This window comes from Cavia porcellus, unplaced genomic scaffold, assembly GCF_034190915.1.
Source record: "Cavia porcellus strain 051 isolate PalLab524CR breed Dunkin Hartley unplaced genomic scaffold, mCavPor4.1 scaffold_4, whole genome shotgun sequence".
Lineage (NCBI taxonomy): Eukaryota > Metazoa > Chordata > Mammalia > Rodentia > Caviidae > Cavia > Cavia porcellus.
Window position 1 is genome coordinate 8,501,183 of NW_026947487.1, and position 17,277 is coordinate 8,518,459.

The following is a 17,277-nucleotide window of genomic DNA, read 5'->3' on the forward strand; positions in this document are numbered from 1 at the left end:
TTGCCAGGGGAAAGGCCGTGCGTGTTGTTGGCGTCAGGACCGTGGTTCTCCATGGACACGGGGGCAGCAGTGAAATGGAAGGAGCAGGAGGTTCTGAAGGGATGCTCCCTGGAATTTGTTTTGTTTGTTTGTTTTGTCTTATTCAGACAGGTTCTCACTATGCAGTTCAGGCTGGCCTTAAGCTCACTTTGTAGTCCAGGCTGGTCTCAAACTCACAGTGATCCTCCTGCCTCAGCCTCTTGAGTTCTAGGATTATAGGAGTGGGCTACCACACTTGGTTTGTATTTGATTTTTTTTTTCTTTTTCTTTTTTCTGGTACTGGGGATCAAACTTACGACCACCTGCTTGCAAGGCAGGTGCTTATGCCGCTGAGCTAAATCCCCAGCCCCAGCTGTATTTATTTATTGACTTATTTTTGATCCCAGGGATTGAACTCATACTGCCACTGAGCTAAATCACTGGCCCCCAGCTGTATTTTTATTAATTTTGAGACAGGGTCTCATTAAGTTGCTCAAACTGAGCGTAAACTCTCAGTCCTTCTGCCTTAGCCTCCTGAATGCTGGGATTCCAGGCATGCGCCCCGATGCCTGGCTTCTGAGCTCGCCTTCTGAGGTTCCATTGAGACAGATGTGTACCTGGCTCCTTGTCCCTGGCAGCTGCGGGGTTGGCTTCCTTGAGGGCTGTACTGTGCTGCACTTGTGGAGAACAAGACTGTGTTCAGGTCTCTCCTGGAGGTGAGAGAGCCTGGCGCCCTCGCTGGCAGCAGGAAGTACCCAGGGGACCACCCACTGCAGTCAGCCATAGGCCTGGCCCAGCCCATGACTACACAGGCTCTGCTGGCCTGGGGGTTGGGTACGGGAGTGCTAGTGGATGCCAGCCTGTGTGTCTACCCGAGTACCTACCCCATCCTGTCCTGGCCACTTTGCCCTTTTCTAGTGCTTCTGTCCCCGACCCTGGTTCCCCTTTCCCCCACCCAGGTTCCTCTTTGACCCACCAGCCAGTATGAGCTAAATGCCTTGTGGTGCAGGGCCAGGCTCCTGGCTGTGGGTGGCATTGCCAGCTCCAGTCCATCCTTTGCCTCCTTTCCTGCAGAAAAGGAAATGCCACTCATTCTCTGTGCTCCTTCACTCTTGATTGATCCAGACAGGGTCTGTCTGTATAGTTCAGACTGGCCTTGAACTCACTGTTATCCTGGGCTGATCTTGAACTCATAAGGAATCCTCCTGCCTCAGTTTCCTGAGTGCCAGGATTATAGGCGCACACCACTAAACTGCTTGCTCTCCTCCTCTCCTCCCTTCTGGTCCTTCCTCCCTTCATTTAAGCAAACACTGCATTCTATTTGTGTGTGTGCTAAGTGTGCAGAGATTTAGAAACTGCCCTTGCTGGAGCTTGGCATCCAGGGAGATAGATGTCTATTAAAGAGACAGATACAGTAAAGTTTCACAGAGGGGGTGACATGTGGACTGGGTGTAGCTGTGTGAGGGGTCTGTGGTGAGGGCGTGGGGCCCCTGGTGAGCCACTTGGAAGGAGGCAGGCAGGCAGCAAGGCTGCTGAGAAACAGGAAGCCAGGGAGGCCTGCTGAGGGCAGTGGGGACTGAGGGACATTAGGTGACAGTGACAGGAGCAGATGTGGACCTGGGGAGCAGAGGCGGTGTGAGGATGCTGTCACCAGTACCCAGGAAGAAAAGAGTGACCAGGCTGGGCTGGCGCAGCAGGAACAGAGAAAGAGACAGCATCCAGCATCAAGATTAAGCTGGGGCTGGTCCCCGGCGGCCGTGGGAGATGGGACAAGGACAGGCTGGGGACTCCAGTGAATGATGGGGCCACCCTCCACGTTTCAGGGTGGTGTGGGACTCATTTCAGTGGCTATGGCGAGACCACAGGGCTGAGCTCAGGAGGGGACGTGGCATCCAGGTGAGGGGTGGATGTGGAGGAGCCTGAGGGTGATGGTGTTTGAGCCTAGGCTGGCAGGCAGGGCCAGGCACCACTCGTCAGGCTCCTCATGGGGCCTGGTTCTCGGGTCTGCACCTGAGTCTTTGGGTCCCTACTCACTCATTCCCTCTCAGCATGACCCTTTCCCTGCCTGTAGCCCCAGTCTCGCCCCACAGCGAAATGCCCACTGTGTGCCCAGCCCTGGGCTCCAGGTGGCCAGGGATACATAGGGCAGAGTCCCTGAGCTCCTGGAGCCTCTGGAAGGGGACAGCCATGGCAGACCAATACCTTGTAACAAATGTAAGAGGAGAGTTCCAGTTAGGACACCTTGAGTGCCAGACGCAGAGGCTCCCCACCCCAGCTGCGGGACAGCCCTTGAGCAAATCACATTTGGACCTAAGGATGCTTTCTTTCAGCTTAGAATCCAGGCGAAGCCATGGTCATCCGCGTGAGGCTTTTAGGCAGTGCAGTTTATGGGACTTGGTTTCCTGTTCTCTGGGAACCTTCTGCAACTGTGTCACCCCACAGTAACATGTTAGGGCATTATAGACAGCTTACAGATGAGATTCCAATGGCTAATATACATTTGGAAAAAATCCAGCCTACCAGTAGACAGAGACACAAATGAAGACAACACATTTTTACCAATCAAATTGACCAAGGAAAAAAGGCAAACACACAGAGTAGGGCTGGATGTGGGGAACAGAGTGCTGATGGCTGCTACCTTGGTGCCACACCTGGAAAGCAATCGAAGGTGACTCTAAAGAGCCTGAGAGATTCCTCTTTTTTTTTTTTTCTTTCATGAGCAGGTGTCACATGCAGTTCAGGCTGCCTTTGAACTTGGTGACCTTTTGCCTCAGCATTCCGAATGCTGGGATTATAGGTGTGTACCACCACACCTGGAGAAATTTTTGTTCTTGATCCATGAGTTGCTTTGCTTCTGAGAAATAATCCCAGGAACGGTCAGTGACAAATTTTTTCATGAGGTCATGTTAAGCAATGAAGCAGGGTACACAGATTATGTGCTGCACAGTTCATTTCTGTAAGCTACACATTTGTGCATCCATTTTTCCTCAAGAGATTTTTAAATGTATAATTTGGGAGTGTGGGTATACCAGGGATTGAACTTGGTACCTCAAGCTTGTCACTCAGGTACTTATGCCACTGAGCTAAATCCCTGGCCTTTTTAAAAAAATTTTTTTTATTTTATTTACTTATTTTTTGTAAATGTATGATTTTTGATCTCATACATAGTTTTGCATTTCTCATGCTCCTCATAAGGAACATTAAACAGTCATGGAAAAAGCCTCTGTGAAGCATAAAATGATGGAACCAACTATAAATCCCAAAACAAACTTTGGGAGTCAAGGTAGCAAATCATAATGTGGAGTCACTTTGTAAAACTCAGGTCACAGAGTCCCATTTGGGGAACTGTTCTGAGAAATGGGCAGTCAGACGGTTTTGTGGTTGCGCTACCACAGGTAGTGTGCACAGACTAGGGTAGCTGTGATGGCCTCAGGAACTGCAGCCCCAGGCCGCCACAGTTGATGCTGATTGAGTTGAAACGTTGTACTCAATCTAGAGCCACACAGAAAGAGAGGAGGCAACTAGATAAAGAGTTTAATGAGGGCATGGAGGGAGTCACCACAGAGAAGGCTAGGGCAGCTCTGCAGACAAAGGGCAGGTTCTGCCTGATATAGGCTCTGATAGGGGAAGGGCTCTGGGGACTGATGGGAACTGATTTATTTTGTGAGGGTGCAGGGGATTGGATTTTTTTTTTTTTTTTTTTTTTGCAGTACTAAGGATTGAACTCATGATCTTGCACTTGCCAGGCAGGCGCTTATGCCACTGAGCTAAATCCCTGGTCCAATTGGATAAATCTCTACATACCTGAGCTTTGGCAAAGACTTTTGGGAGGAAGAGAAGGAGTTCCGCATTATCATGGCACAGTTTTGAACCATCGCCATGATGACTGTGCTGTCTCTCAGATGGGGATCTGTCAGATGTGGTCTGGTCTTTGGTGACCGGGTTGTCATCTGAGGGTTGTGCATGTCAGTGTATGGGCCAGGTTGAGCACATGGCTGTGGCTGAGCTGAGTTTGTGGGTGCAGTTGTTAGGCTCTTCAGCGTGACACTCAGCATAGTCTGTACCTGGGCGGGTCTCAGTTTCCAGGTGCATGCAATGGGCTGGTGGGACGGAACATGACTCAGTTTTATCTGTGTGCTGGCAGACCTTGGGCTGAGCCAGTAACACTGGGCTTGGAGTGGAGAACTTTGACATGCTCCAGTCTCAAAGTAAAGTGTGACTAAGCATTTGGGGCTTTTAAGTTTCAGGTTCTAGCTCCTGATTCGCAGAGGGCCCACAGCACCGGATCTTGTGATTTGTTCTATGTTTCTGCCTGCCCTACCTGCAACCTGCTCTTTGAACAACCCATCTTCCCTGATCAGCCCCTAGGCACACTCCATCCAGATTGGTTTGATACCTCAAGCTTTACTGACACCAAGCCTGGAGGGGCAGGAACGGAGCCCGTGTTCTTTGGAGCTGTTGGCAGAGGCAAGAATGGAGGCCACTGGGGAGCCCTAGCTGCCCAGAGAAAGAGTATCTCTTCCCTCCTGGGCATTTTTGAAAGGGTCTGATTCTTATGGTAGGGTGCCCTGTTCGTTGGAAGATGACTGAGGCTGTTTTCTGATCTGGAGCCGCCCCACCTCTTCTAGCCACTATCACCTGTGGGCTGACCGAAGTCCACTGCCGTCAGCTGTGCTGCTGTGATAAGATTTCCTGAGCTTAACAGCCTTCCCAGTACCTGGCAGTTTATGGTAACACTGCTGTGGCCCTTCAGGAAGGCTTGCTTTTCTGCCAGGAAAGAACCTCAGAGAGCCCCTCCCCGTCTGCACCCTCGGGGCGGGGTGGCCTGGCCTGGCAGCTGCCTGGCACCCACAATGAGGTGGAGATTGATTTTCCTTCAGGTCTAGGCATTAACTGAACCTCAGGCTTCCTAAAGAGATGCTGGTTAGATGTCACTGTTGCCTACCAGGACCCGGCTTGGGGACAGATGCAGCTGCCCTGGGCTATGTGGTGCTGGTAGGGGAAGATATCACTATCAAACCCGATGTCCTGAAGTAGAGCCTCTTTCTCCCTAGCAACCGACAAATGAACAGAAAGACGGCTGCTCTGAAGAGCCCTGTGTCCTACACAGAGAAACCAGACAGGGCCCAGGAGTCCCCAGACTGCAAGTGAGTCCCTTTGATTCAGCGGTACTTACAGATTGGGGTGGGAAGGTTTTCGAGGTGACTGTCAGATGTGTGTGGGGACCTTAAAGTGGAGTCATGGCCCAGCCCCATCTGATAGGCTGGGCACGGGCTGCCAGGGCCTCTCCCTTCTGCCCCTCCACCCTGTCCCCATGCATTGGGACCTAGCAGAGTCCAGGCTTCTTGAGTTACCAGTCTCCTCCCTGCCTACCTGTCCTCGGGCCAACTTGGCCAAGGCAAAAGTTTGTGTTTCAGTGCCACCCCTTACCCCCTAGCCTGGTCACTGTAGTTGGGTGAGTTGGTGCTGAGCTCCTCGCTGCAGAGCCCCAGCCCACACAGACGGCTGCAAGGAGGGCAGGCCTGCTGGGACCATAGCCCACGACCTGGCCCCGGAGCTGCAAGTCTGAGGCCTCCCCACCCCAGACTGGTCTCCATCCCTGTGTTGCCTGCTCCAGAGATGGGAGGGCAGGGGTATGTGGTGCCCAGGGCTGGCAGCATCTTGGGAGCTTGAGCTCAGGCTGAGCCTGCTCCTGGGGTGGGAGGGGAAGTGATTTGCTGGGAAGTGGTGCTCTTGGCACCCTTCCCACATCTCAGGCTGTGCTTTCCCAGGGACAAGCTGCAGACTTGCTGGACTAACTTGTCATCTTGCCAGGTCCCCTAGAGAAGGGTCCTGGTCTCCAGCCTCCACTTAAGCCTTCTAGCTTGAAGCCAATGCAGAATGGGCCTGAGGACCTGAGGGTGGGAACCTGGGTTGCTTGTCCTGGAATGGAATGTCTCCTTGCAGTCTGCACTGGCCAGAAGACTTGAAGGGCTCAGAGAAAAAGAAGGATGGCCGGGAAGGGGTGAGTGTGCAGCTACCCTCAGTGCTCACCAGGGAGTGGCCCCAGACTGCCCCAACTTATCACTGGCTCCCTGGCCCATCAGGAGACCTGAGTGGGTATCGCTGTCTAGGTGGGAGTGCTGTCCTGCTGTCCTGCTGTGGTCCCAGCCTGCCTGTTGGGACCCAGTGTTACCTGGAGACAAGTTGTGCCTGAAAGTTGGCCTCCACAGCTACCAGCTGTAGCCCACGGAGGGGTGGGGTGGGCAGTGGCATTATTTCCTGGTAACTGGAGCAGGGCCCTTTTGGTGACCTCCCTGGGCCTTTGAGACCCAGCCTGTGTGTTTGCAGACACTGCTAAATAAATACAACCACCAGTACCACAAGCTCTTTAAGGACATCCCCTTGGAGGAGATGGTGCTTAAAGGTAAGCTGTCTCCTTGGAGCAGCTGGCAGGTGCCCAGGTCTTCTAGCTTGGAGCTCCTGAGGCATCATTTAGAGTGGGGGACTGGCCATTTTCTGGCTGCAGATGAGTGGGCTTCTCTGGAGGATCTGGCTGGTTTGAGATACAAAGTTAAATCTATGAAGATTTTCTTGGGGCTTTCAGATCTCATTTCTCTTCTGTTCCCATCAGTGACTACTCTCTCCCACCCCCTCCTCTCCCTGAGTGTGTGTGTGTGTGTGTTGGGGGGGGGGTGCGTTTGGATGACCGAGAGCTTGTTCCCAGGGTGGGATCTTCTGGGATCACGAAAACCCAATTGGATTGGCTGGGCAGGAAGTTCCTGGGGCTCAGGGGGTTGCGGTGGGGACAGTGGAGCAGGTAGGGGGAAACTGGGGGATGGAAGAGGGCGGTGAGGGTTCTGAGGAGGATGGGTACTGAGGCTGCAAGCTGGACTTGGGGGGGGGTGAGGACCCAGGCCTGTTGGCTCCTTGGGCGGGCCTTGCTCACCGCAGTGGTCTTGCCCATGACTTCCCAGCATGCTCCTGTGCCCTCCAGAGGGACCTCCTTATCCAGGGCCGGCTCTACATCTCCCCCAACTGGCTCTGCTTCCATGCCAGCCTCTTTGGCAAGGACATCAAGGTAGTCATGAGTGGGAAAAGTTGCCAGGGTTCATGGCAGCCCCAGGCCCAGCTCCAGCCCCAGCCTGAGGAAGGACAGCTTCCCGTGCTGTGGCCATGGCTCTAGTGATGCCTGTCCCTGTGCACGCCGGGCACATGGTGAGACCTCTCACTGGTTGGATGAGTGGTTTCCAGGGATCTTGCCACATTTGGCCCACATAATTCACAGCCAGATTATCTGCTCTGGGTAGTTCAGAGACGTCTCCAGAGCCTGACAGGGTTGTTGCCTGTGGCATTAGTGTAGTCAGAGGGTGGCTCAGGGGGCCGCATGCACAGACCGGCATTCAGAGTAACAGTGCACTCTTAGCTAATGGGCTTCATGCTGCCAAGCCTGGGGCAGGGTGGGGGAAGCCAAAGGGTCCTGGGCTGGTGCTCTGACATGGGGCTGGGCTTCCTAGGGGGTTTCCACGTGGAGGCCCAGTGCCTGCCGTGGCTGGGGAGCAAAGGGCCCGTGTCCCGCCTCCCAGGTGGTCATTCCTGTGGTGTCTGTGCAAATGGTGAAGAAACACAAGATGGCGCGGCTCCTTCCCAATGGCCTGGCCATCACCACTAACACCAGTCAGAAGGTTAGTGAGGCTTGGAGCCACTCACCCGCTCCAGCCCACTCCCGCCTTCAGTCTCCAGGGGTGGCAGTGGTCTTAGTGGCTTTCACAGCCTAGCGTCCCCACATTTTGCCGCCAGTCTTGACACAGCCTGGAGTCTGTCTCACCACTCTTCTCTGCTTCCTCTGTGTCTCAGTACGTTTTCGTGTCGCTGCTCTCCCGGGACAGCGTGTATGACGTGCTAAGGAGGGTTTGCACCCACCTACAGGTAAGAGGCTCCGGCCCCAGGCACCAGGACCGCTATTGGGGAAATTGGCACAGGGAACAGGAGCAGGAACAGGAGCACATGCTCTGCTGTGTGCCCAAGGCTATGTTTGGACTGTGGCTGTTAGTGCTCCTGAGGCCAGAGGCCCTCTGTGTCCCAAATGTATACAGCCCTGCCAGGTGCTTAACCCCACGAAGACAGGGGCTTGTGGCTGCCCCTGTCCTACAACACTGTGGCTGCACCCCTATGTGTCCTATGACATTCTCTGGTCACTGGTGAGGAAAGGGGAGAGACAGGGACACTAGCTTGGGAGAGTAAGTTTCCTGGGATTCGCTCTTCTGCTCTGGTATCAGTTAAGGGGCCCCTGTGGACTCGGGAAACTGGGCATCACCTGACCAAAGTGGCATGTTTGGAGGCACAGTCCTGGAGAATGTCAAGGCCTCCCTTTCTGATCCTCCCGGTCTCCTTCCCTCCTCAGCCTTCCAGCAAGAAGAGCCTGAGTGTCAGGAAATTCCCAGAGGATCCTGAGTGCAAGTCTCTGGTGAGAGAGGGGCTGAGTAGGGAGCAAAGGCTGCTGGCCTGAGGTCACCCGACTCTTAGGTTTCAGGGTCTCTGTGGGGTATGCTGGGGGGCGGGGGCAAGGTGCAGAACTGCAGCAGTAGACACCAGAGGTGGTGGTCATGCTGTGCCAGGGTCCCCGGGGCTCCTACCACACAGAGCCATTTAGGTCCTGGGCAGATGTGCTGACTTTCTGCGCAGAACAGAGATCCAGCCTCAGAGTGCTGGACAGTTTGGGGACCACTTGTGTGTGCATGCAGGCCAGGAATCCATCATGTTCCTTCAGCGGGGTCAGGATGGCCTTCAAGGGGGCAGAAACGCCCTGGGAAGAGAGCGCCCAGGGCTGTCATTGTGTGGCACACACAGACTTACCTTTGCCCAGGGGGTTTTAGTGTCCTTGGCAGCTATTGGGTGTTCAGCCAAGGGTGCAGATGCATAATATCACATAGGGACTGGAAGGTGATGTTCCTGTTTTTTTACTGAAAGGGACCTTGAGTCCCCATCACGAAGTCTTTGAACCCAGATCAGAAGGGGCCATGCTTTATGCCATCTGGGGCCTACTGTGCTGGTTCTTCTTGGACTCAGGCCTGGGCAGTGCCTGGCTCATCTAAGATGCCACCATGATCCCACATCCTTGATCTTTGCCCAGGGGGTTTTAGTGAAGGACTTTGTTCTTGGCAGAGGAGTTGGTGCTACAGCAGGGGAGCAGATAGGAGATTCATGATTGTTGCTATGGCAATTGTCCATACCCCATATCTGCTTGCCTGCTTGGCTAGGCATGTATAGTGATAGTATCTGGAGAAAGACTCAAACCTGGTGTAGGCCCTTTAGGGCAACAGAGCTCTCAGGGGTCACGAGGAAATATCTTCTCCTGTCTCCTCTGCAGGAAGTCCTCATTCCCAAGATGAAGTGGAGAAAAATATGTCCTGCCCCCAGGTCGTTGTTGATTTCAGACAGCATTCCCTGTGTCCCTCAGGAATCTCTGGACTCCACAGATGGCCTCTTGCCCTCTGGGAAGCCTGCTGGGCCTGGTGAGTTGGGGGCTTATCTGCTAGGTGCTGGGTTTTCTCTCAGGTGTGTGAAAAGGGCAGTCCACAGTCAGCAGTCCAAGAGCCATTGTTTCTTGTTCCAAATACTCGCGATGTGGCACCTTAAGCCCAAGGATGGTGCTTCACAGTTGTCCTGGCTTTGCAGAGGATGCTGCCTGTGAGACCTGGGAACATGAGGAAGAGCCAGCAGGAGAGTGGGAGCTGCAGCTTTGGGATTCCCGTCTCCTCAAGGTCATCTTCACACTGTAGGTGACTGTCATGGGGAGGAAAGGAAACCCACAGGGGCTCAGGGTGCAGAGGGTGGGGAGGTCACAGTCTGCAGCCAGAGGAAGGCTGGAGGCCGTCTCCAGGCTCTCAGGTGCTGAGTGTGAAGTCTGCTAGACTCGTCCTCTCTCCAGACTCCCCAAACCCTGGGATTGAGGCTTACGGTCATGGCATGCAGAGACCACTGAGAAAAGGGAAAGCTGCTGCCTGAGATTTGGGAGACAGAGTTGGCAGATGAAAAGGGGCCATCAGATGGCTGGGGAGAAATGCTGCCAGGGGAAAGACTCACTGTCCCAGTGGAACCCTGACCCATACACAGCCTGTCTGGGGACAGTGGTGCAGGGAGTGTGGTGGGTGGTTATAAGCACAGTGAACTCCTGCCTCCTCCCCATGCCTTGGCTACTTCCCTGGCACTGTGGGGCTGAGTGTGACTGTCAGCTGTAGCTCCTGTGGGGCAGTGGGACCACACTTCGGAGATGTCATGGTGGCCTCCCAGTTGAGGTGAAGGGGCCAAGTAGTTATGGCTTGAAATGTCTGGTTAGGGCTCACCTATAAGGCCCATGATATAGATTCTTGCTAGGCTAAGAAAACATTCCCATGGGGACAGGTCTCAGGACCCATGTGTGGCCTGTGGAAACAGGATGCCAGGCCTGCATGTGACTGCAGAGCAAAAGCTTCCTTAATTCCTCCCATTGCAGGAGTAGCTTAGTTACCATTTGTGTTTCTGGTGAGCCTCCAAAAACCCCCTTTTTCTTTTCTTTTCTTTTTTCTTCGTTGAGTGTGTGTGTGTGTGTGTGTGTGTGTGTGTGTGTGTGTGTGTGTGAGAGAGAGAGAGAGAGAGAGAGAGAGAGAGAGAGAGAGAGACTGAGAGAGACTCTATCTTACTATGCAGTCCAGGTTAGCCTTGTACTCACTAGGTAACCTAGGCTCCCAAGTGCTGGCATTACAGATGTGCAACACCCAGCTAGAAGGCCTTTGTTCTAGAAGAGAGACTCAACTCCTTCTTGCACATTTCTCCAGGATCTGCTTCTTGGTCATATCCTCTTCCTATCTGGCATTTCGAATCTCCCAGTTGGAACAGCAGCTGTGTTCCTTGGATTCAGATGGGCCAGTCCCTGGGCACAGGTGAGGCCTTGGTGGCTGCGAGTTGAGGGGAGGAGCCAGGCCACCTGCTTCCCTGGCTGCCTCAGCCCTGCTGGGGCCTGTTTGATGTTGGGTGCTGTCGAGGGTATGCAAGTCACACCCCGGCCTGCTTGCACGAGGGGAGAAAGGTTTTGCTGGCCCTCCTGCCCATGCCTAACTGCCTCCATTGCCCTTCCTCTGATCTGAGCATCTTTCCTGGGTGCTGGTAATGGCTGCCTGGCCTTGGTCCTCACACCTCTCCAAGAAGAATGCTTGGATGCTAAGACCAGTTTGTGCTGCTGCCATGCTGAGGCCGAATATGAAGGGAACATTTCCGATACTCCTCCTCCCCATCTTCTCCTGCCCTCCACCAGTGAACTCAAGCACCTGTTTACAAAGTGACTGGTTCCTCCAGATCTGGGACTCAAAAAGAATCTAGATTCTTGGAAGCAGCTGAAGAATTCTGTATACTAAGCTCCTGCAGCCACTTCAATGAGAACAACATTTAACTTGCTCCTGGGAGACTGCTCAGGCATACAGGCCAGGCCCTTGGGACCTGGGGATACAAAGGCCATGCTTTGATAGCTGGAATGTGGCTCTGTCTTCCATGGCTTCTCGGGGTGGGGCAGAGCACAGAGCACCTGTCCACCATGTCCTAACACACCTGGGCCCCTTGGGTCCTGCAAGTCCCTGTTCTGGAACCCAGCCCACAGGGCTCTGCAGGGAGCCAGGCACCTGTCAGGCCTCAGGCAGGGGCTCCTGGCTGGGACCAGTGGGAGATGAATGTGCATGCCCTGAGGAGGCAATGAGCCAGTCCCTGCAGCGCCCAACAGAGTCAGCCAGCTGCAGAGATGGAGTCCCCAGCAGCGGGTTTTGGGGCTGTGAGGTCCCAGAATTCCATGTCCCCAGCTGTCACTTGCTGGTGAGACAGGTACAGCAGGGCTTCCTTTGATCACTGTGGTCACAGATCTGGTACTAGGTTTGTCCTTGGTGTCCTCAACCATTTCCGAAGTAGTCCTGGGCCCTGAAAGTAGGTGACAGGAAGGGTGGGAGCTGTGATTGGAGGTCTCCTTGTGTCCTCCCTGCCTGACTACTCTCATCTCAGGCATGGACAACAGCAGCCTGCTGGGGAGGTTTGGCTGGGGAGCTGAGTGTGATAGTATCACTCATGTCACCTGCTGCCCACGTGCCAAAGGCCATGAAGGCTCTGTTCTGTATTAATAAGGTGGGGGTGTCCCGGGGGGCCTGGCCATTGCAGAGAGCAGGTGAAAGTAGGGCCTTCTGCTTACCTGGAGAGTCCTGTGTTGTAACAGGAACTGTGGCCTGGCCTCCCCTGGGCTCTCATCTGCTGACCGGGCCTTTGGAGGCTCTGGAAGAGCCTGGTGATGACAACCTCACATGAGGACTGACTGGTGGCACCAACAGTAGGTGATAACTCCCCCAGAGCCCCTACTGGAGGTCTCTCTATCTTCTCCTTGTCCCCTTTCTCAGACGGAGCCTGAGGCCTGGCTTCATATGCTGCTTGCTCCAGATCAGTCTCAGGTGAAACTTAGGCTTTGCCCTCACACAGCCATGCTGGTGAATGCCTGGCCCATCACTCATTGCCCTCATAATTTCAGGGAAACAATCCTTGCCCAGTGCTTCACCTCCTGCTCCTTGCTGACAGGCAGGAAAAACAGATCCATTCGCTAAGCTTTGCTTTGTGGAGCTGGCGGCCGAGGGAAGTGCCAAGTCACGGATAGCAGTGCTAAGGTGCTCGGGAGCCCGGTCCCTTGCCAAACCACAGGCTCGGGAGGGTCAGGAGGTATGCAGTGGGATGGGTGGGCAGGGTCCCATTTGGGGCCTAAAGCTTCAAGCCCTGTGCCTGCAATTTGCCATTCCAATTATTATGTTAGTATTTGCTGCCTGCGAAGCAGCCGTAGGTCTAGCGTTACTAGTTATAATCTCCAACTCGCTGCTCCCGCTGGAGTGTCCACTCTCTGTTTCTCTCTTTTGTCCCCCAACCTGGTCCTTCTGTGCATGGCTGTAAACTGATAATCTATGCATTCCCACCTGCACTGGCAGAGGCTTCTCTGATTCTCTGAGACTTTGGGTTTACTAGCCCTTGTTGATCCACTGTGGCATTAGCCTTTGACATTTTTAAAAATAAATGCATTATTTTCTAATGGCCCATGGCATGAAAAGTTTGTTTTTCTCCTGTGATGACTCTTTTAAGGTACTCTGCTGATGTACTCTGCACTGAGGAGACTGACGCAGCCAGGTCATTCCCAGGATCCCAAGGACACTGTGGATCTCAAAGGGTCCAGCTGACTGAACCTGCTCCTGACTGAACCTGAATCCAGCATATGGGGAAGGGCAAAGGCAGCCAGTGCTTGTACAGTGCTTCCTTATTTCTCCTGTGCGACGTCCCCTAATAGTTCTTGACTCAGAAATTTAATGTGTGGAGGGCAAGGCTGCAAGGCTTCCATGGCCTTTTCCGTGACTTCTACACAGGCTGCATTCCAGCTTGGGGTACATTGCGTTTCTTTGGTCCAGACCCTGTGCCAGCTGCAGTGCCAAGCATGCAGGCAGGGGCCGTATCCTAACGGCACCACCCTTAAATCGGTACAGGTGAGTACCAAGCAAATCTGTGAGCAAACCAGATTTGTTTGCTCCCCTGCAGGGAGCTGCAGGTTGGGATCAGGTTCCATAAAAGTAAGCCGTAGTGACACGAGATGAAAAAGGAGATGGCTTTAGGTGAGATGTGCGAGATTTCTCTGAAGTGACATTTAAGCTAGTACCTGCAGGACAAGGTGCCAGTCCTGGGAAGAGCTGGGAGATGGCATTGCTGGGAGAGGGATCAACAGCTGCACCACTGTCCCCAGACAGGCTGTGTATGGGTCAGGGTTCCACTGGGACAGTGAGTCTTTCCCCTGGCAGCATTTCTCCCCAGCCATCTGATGGCCCCTTTTCATCTGCCAACTCTGTCTCCCAAATCTCAGGCAGCAGCTTTCCCTTTTCTCAGTGGTCTCGTATCCAAAGGGCGTACAGGACTCAAGGGTACTAACCCAGTGACAGTGACATGAAAAGAGGCTGGAGAGGTCATCCCCAACAACAGAAAACAACTCCTTTAGACATTTCTCTAACAAACAGAGGTATACAAATGGTCCATAACCAATGAAAAAAATGGTCACATTGTTACCAATTATAAGAATGTAAATCAAAATCATAATGAAATATTACCTCACAATCATTAGGATGACTGCCATCAAAAAATAACAGTTTTCAGGGATGTGGGAACATTGGAACTTGTGTACATTATTGATGGGAATAAACAATGGTGTCACTTGGAATGGTTTGGGGCATAGTTCAGAAATAGAAGTGCTTGCTTGGCATACTTGAGACCCTCTGTTCAACCCATAGCATGTGCACATGTGCACAAGGCTAGCTGGAAAATAGTGCTTACTCCAAAACTAAAATGCAGAATTATATGACCCAGCAATTCCACTTCTGAGTATGCACTAAAAACATTGAAAGCAGGTATTGAGATATTTGTAATACCCATGTTCATAGCAGAATTAGTCACAGTATCAAGAGGCAGGGTTGGGGGTGTGACTTAGTGGTAGAGTGTTTGCCTAATGTATGCTTCAGTATTGGTGATCCCCAATACCAGGGGACAAAAAGGTAGAAACAACTCAAGTAGTTGTTGAGGCATGAATGAATAAGCAAAATGTGGGCCACTCATGCAACAAATATTACTCAGCTTTGAGAGGGATGCAGTTCTGACACATGGTATGACCTGGATAACCCTTGAGGATATTATGCTGAGAACACGAAGCCAGTCACAAAAAAACAAATACTGTCTGACTTTATTCATAAGCTGCATAAAGAGGCCAGCTTCATGGGGACAAAAAAAGTGGAACAGCAGTGATGCACAGTTGTTTCATGGGTAGTTTCAGTTTCACAAAATCAAAAGAAATCTGGAGATTGGTGTACATCAACGTGAATACAACTATTCCTGTATTGCACACTTAAAATGGTTAAATACTAAAAGCTATGCCTATTTTCATTTGCACATTCTTTGAAAATTATAAAAAGAGTAATGAAGGGGGCTGGGGATTTAGCTCAGTGGCATAAGCACCTGCCTTGCAAGTGTGCGGTCATGAGTTCGATCCCTGGTACCGATAAAAACGAAAAAGACCAAAAAAAAAAAAAATTAAAAAAAGTAATGAAGTAAGTAAGGGAACAGTTTGGATTTTATAGACTCCCTGGGTATCGCAGCTCAGCTCTGAAAGTGTGAGGTTGGTGGGGTGGTGTAGGAGGTCTAGAAGCCAAGCGCTGCCCTTTGCTGGTAGACAGATGTGCACATGACATGCGTAGCTGGGTGTCATGTGCAGAAGAACACGGCTGATGACCTGGGGACTTCAGCAAAACCAATCAACCAAACTAACTTTTAAAATCTGCCCCTCTGGGCTGTGGATTTAGCTCAGTGGCATAAGTGCCTGCCTTGCAAGCGTGTGGTTGTGAGTTGATCCCCGGTACCGATAAAAAAGAAAAAAAAGAAAAGAAAAAAATCTGCCCCCCTTATACTTACTGGTTCCTACTGACACCATCACGGAGAAGGCGTTTCATGACATTGCTAATCTTTAAATCAAAGTGAGCTGGCTTTATGAAGGGCCAACACCTGCCTTATTTGGGGAACTGGAGGGAATATATGTGGCAGCACCTGGGTTTTACACTGTGGACCTTAGTCAGAGGGAAAGGGCCTTGGGAGGGAAAGGCATTCTAGATAAGGGGGAATTGAGGAAGGGAGGGGGGAGCTCAGAGGACTAGCTCACCAGAGACTGGAAGTCCAGAGTCCTGGAATAAGGCACTGCCCACTCCAGGTGACTTCCACCTGGATGCCAGGCAGGTTATTAGGCCCCTGGCAACCTGGCAAGATCTCGACACCTATGCTGCCCCTCTCTCCTAACCACTGGGCCCTCAAGTCATGGAGTCCTGGGCCAGAGAATTTCCCAGGGAAATTCTCTGGTTTGCCTGAGGCTGGATGGAGGCCAGTTCTCTCTGACAAGGAAAAGATGACAACTGGCCCACTAGGTGGCAGCAAAGTCCAGCAAGAAGACCAGGACCTACTGGGTAAAAGACCTGATTGTTCTCAAAGCAAGGTCCCAGCCGTCTCCTTGCTGGGGGAAACAGGCCCCACCAGCATCTCGGAAGAAGAGAGTCTCGGGCTAGCTGGGTAGTCATCTTCTCCCCTTCAGAGTCTCCTCCTGGGCCAAGGCCTGCGGTGACCAAGAAGGTAATGATGTCAGGGCTCTCCAGACCTGGTGCAGGCTCTGCGGGTGGGAAAGCAGAGCCAGTGGCTTCAAAGCTTAAGTGTGCGTCTGTGTGTGCCTGGTTGTTGGAGTGGGGTGGTCCGCTTGTAGGGCTTCGAGACCCCAGGCTCTTCCCGGCCCTGCCCTTGTTGTTCGAGGCATCTTTTCTCACTCTGAACTGAATGAAAGAAATCTGTGTCCCATCAAGTGTGCAACAGGGTGGCAGTGACACTTTCTCCTCCTACTTAGGGAACATGCTTCAGACCCCAGGGCAGAGAGGTCAGAAGGCTAACAGTTAAGTGGGCTTTGTCCATGGAGAGGCCCTAAGCCTCTGCAGTGATAATCCAGAGAAACCTGAGTTCATCCCTCTCCATGCTGAGACAGACAAGCTGCACCTGGCGCCACAGCGCCCCCCCCCCCCCAGCTGCCATCCTGTGGCAGGACTCCTGCCTCCCTGGAATGTGTTCCTTCTTGTTTGCCACTCAGTTTCTGGCTGGGGGCCAGACCTCGGGTGCTCAGAATGTGACGCCCCACTCCTGTCCTGGCCCCTGCAGGAGCTGACAGGCTCTCTCCTGCTCAGGAGGCGTGAGGTCTCTGGGGACCTCCAGACTACAGAGGCTGAGGGCAGGGCACTTAAGGGGACAGAGCTGCGTGCCCGTCGAAGCTGGAACATTGCTATCTTATCCCACTGGCAGCTTCTAAATTGGGCTAGAGTGGGCAAAGAGTTACTCACAAGCTGTTCATTAACTTGCTAAATGCAGAGAAGCTGGCTGGGGCACCACTTTGGGAAAATGTGACACCCACCTCTCCTGGATTCAGTCTAGCATGAAGGCATGCTAATTGGTGTAGGATTTCTGATGGAAGTTTTTCTTTGCCTCTGGTTCTAAATGCCAAGCCAATCTGAATGGCACACTGTCTCCAGCACATAACCACAGTTAAGCAGTTTATGAAGTCGCTTCCATGGGTTCCTGCCTGTGTTCCTATAGCTCCAGTGACGCCAGCACTGTCTGAGCATTTCAGCAGCCCCCCTTCTGGGTGCTGTTTATGACCATTATCTGATTTAACTC

At 52.7% G+C, this 17,277-nt stretch overlaps 2 protein-coding genes across 20 annotated transcripts in view; both read left to right on the forward strand.

Annotated features, from left to right (window-relative positions):
* Nucleotides 1–17,277, forward strand: part of Gramd2a (GRAM domain containing 2A) — a 64,843-nt gene that overhangs the window by 13,835 nt on the left and 33,731 nt on the right. For 5 of the 19 annotated variants that reach the window (XM_063246715.1, XM_063246716.1, XM_063246717.1 and 2 more), the window contains 11 exons: nt 5,073–5,165; nt 5,965–6,022; nt 6,349–6,424; nt 6,975–7,078; nt 7,515–7,682; nt 7,855–7,926; nt 8,402–8,464; nt 9,368–9,512; nt 9,676–9,775; nt 10,815–10,919; nt 13,132–14,248. In XM_063246715.1, coding sequence (XP_063102785.1) covers nt 5,083–5,165; nt 5,965–6,022; nt 6,349–6,424; nt 6,975–7,078; nt 7,515–7,682; nt 7,855–7,926; nt 8,402–8,464; nt 9,368–9,512; nt 9,676–9,775; nt 10,815–10,919; nt 13,132–13,246 — 1,089 coding nt within the window. In that variant the 5' untranslated portion in view covers nt 5,073–5,082 and the 3' untranslated portion in view covers nt 13,247–14,248. Of the gene's footprint in view, nt 1–3,737; nt 4,877–5,072; nt 5,166–5,964; nt 6,023–6,348; nt 6,425–6,974; nt 7,079–7,514; nt 7,683–7,854; nt 7,927–8,401; nt 8,465–9,367; nt 9,513–9,675; nt 9,776–10,814; nt 10,920–11,124; nt 13,086–13,131; nt 14,249–17,277 lie in introns of those variants that run through there. The other 14 variants (XM_063246704.1, XM_063246709.1, XM_063246721.1 and 11 more) reach the window with 12 other exon arrangements.
* The window catches only part of Myo9a (myosin IXA), a 351,801-nt gene continuing 350,693 nt past the window's right edge, over nt 16,170–17,277 (forward strand). Inside the window, exon 1 of the mRNA XM_063246690.1 lies at nt 16,170–16,194. The gene's annotated coding sequence lies outside the window, so the exon portion shown is untranslated. The remainder of the gene's footprint in view (nt 16,195–17,277) is intronic.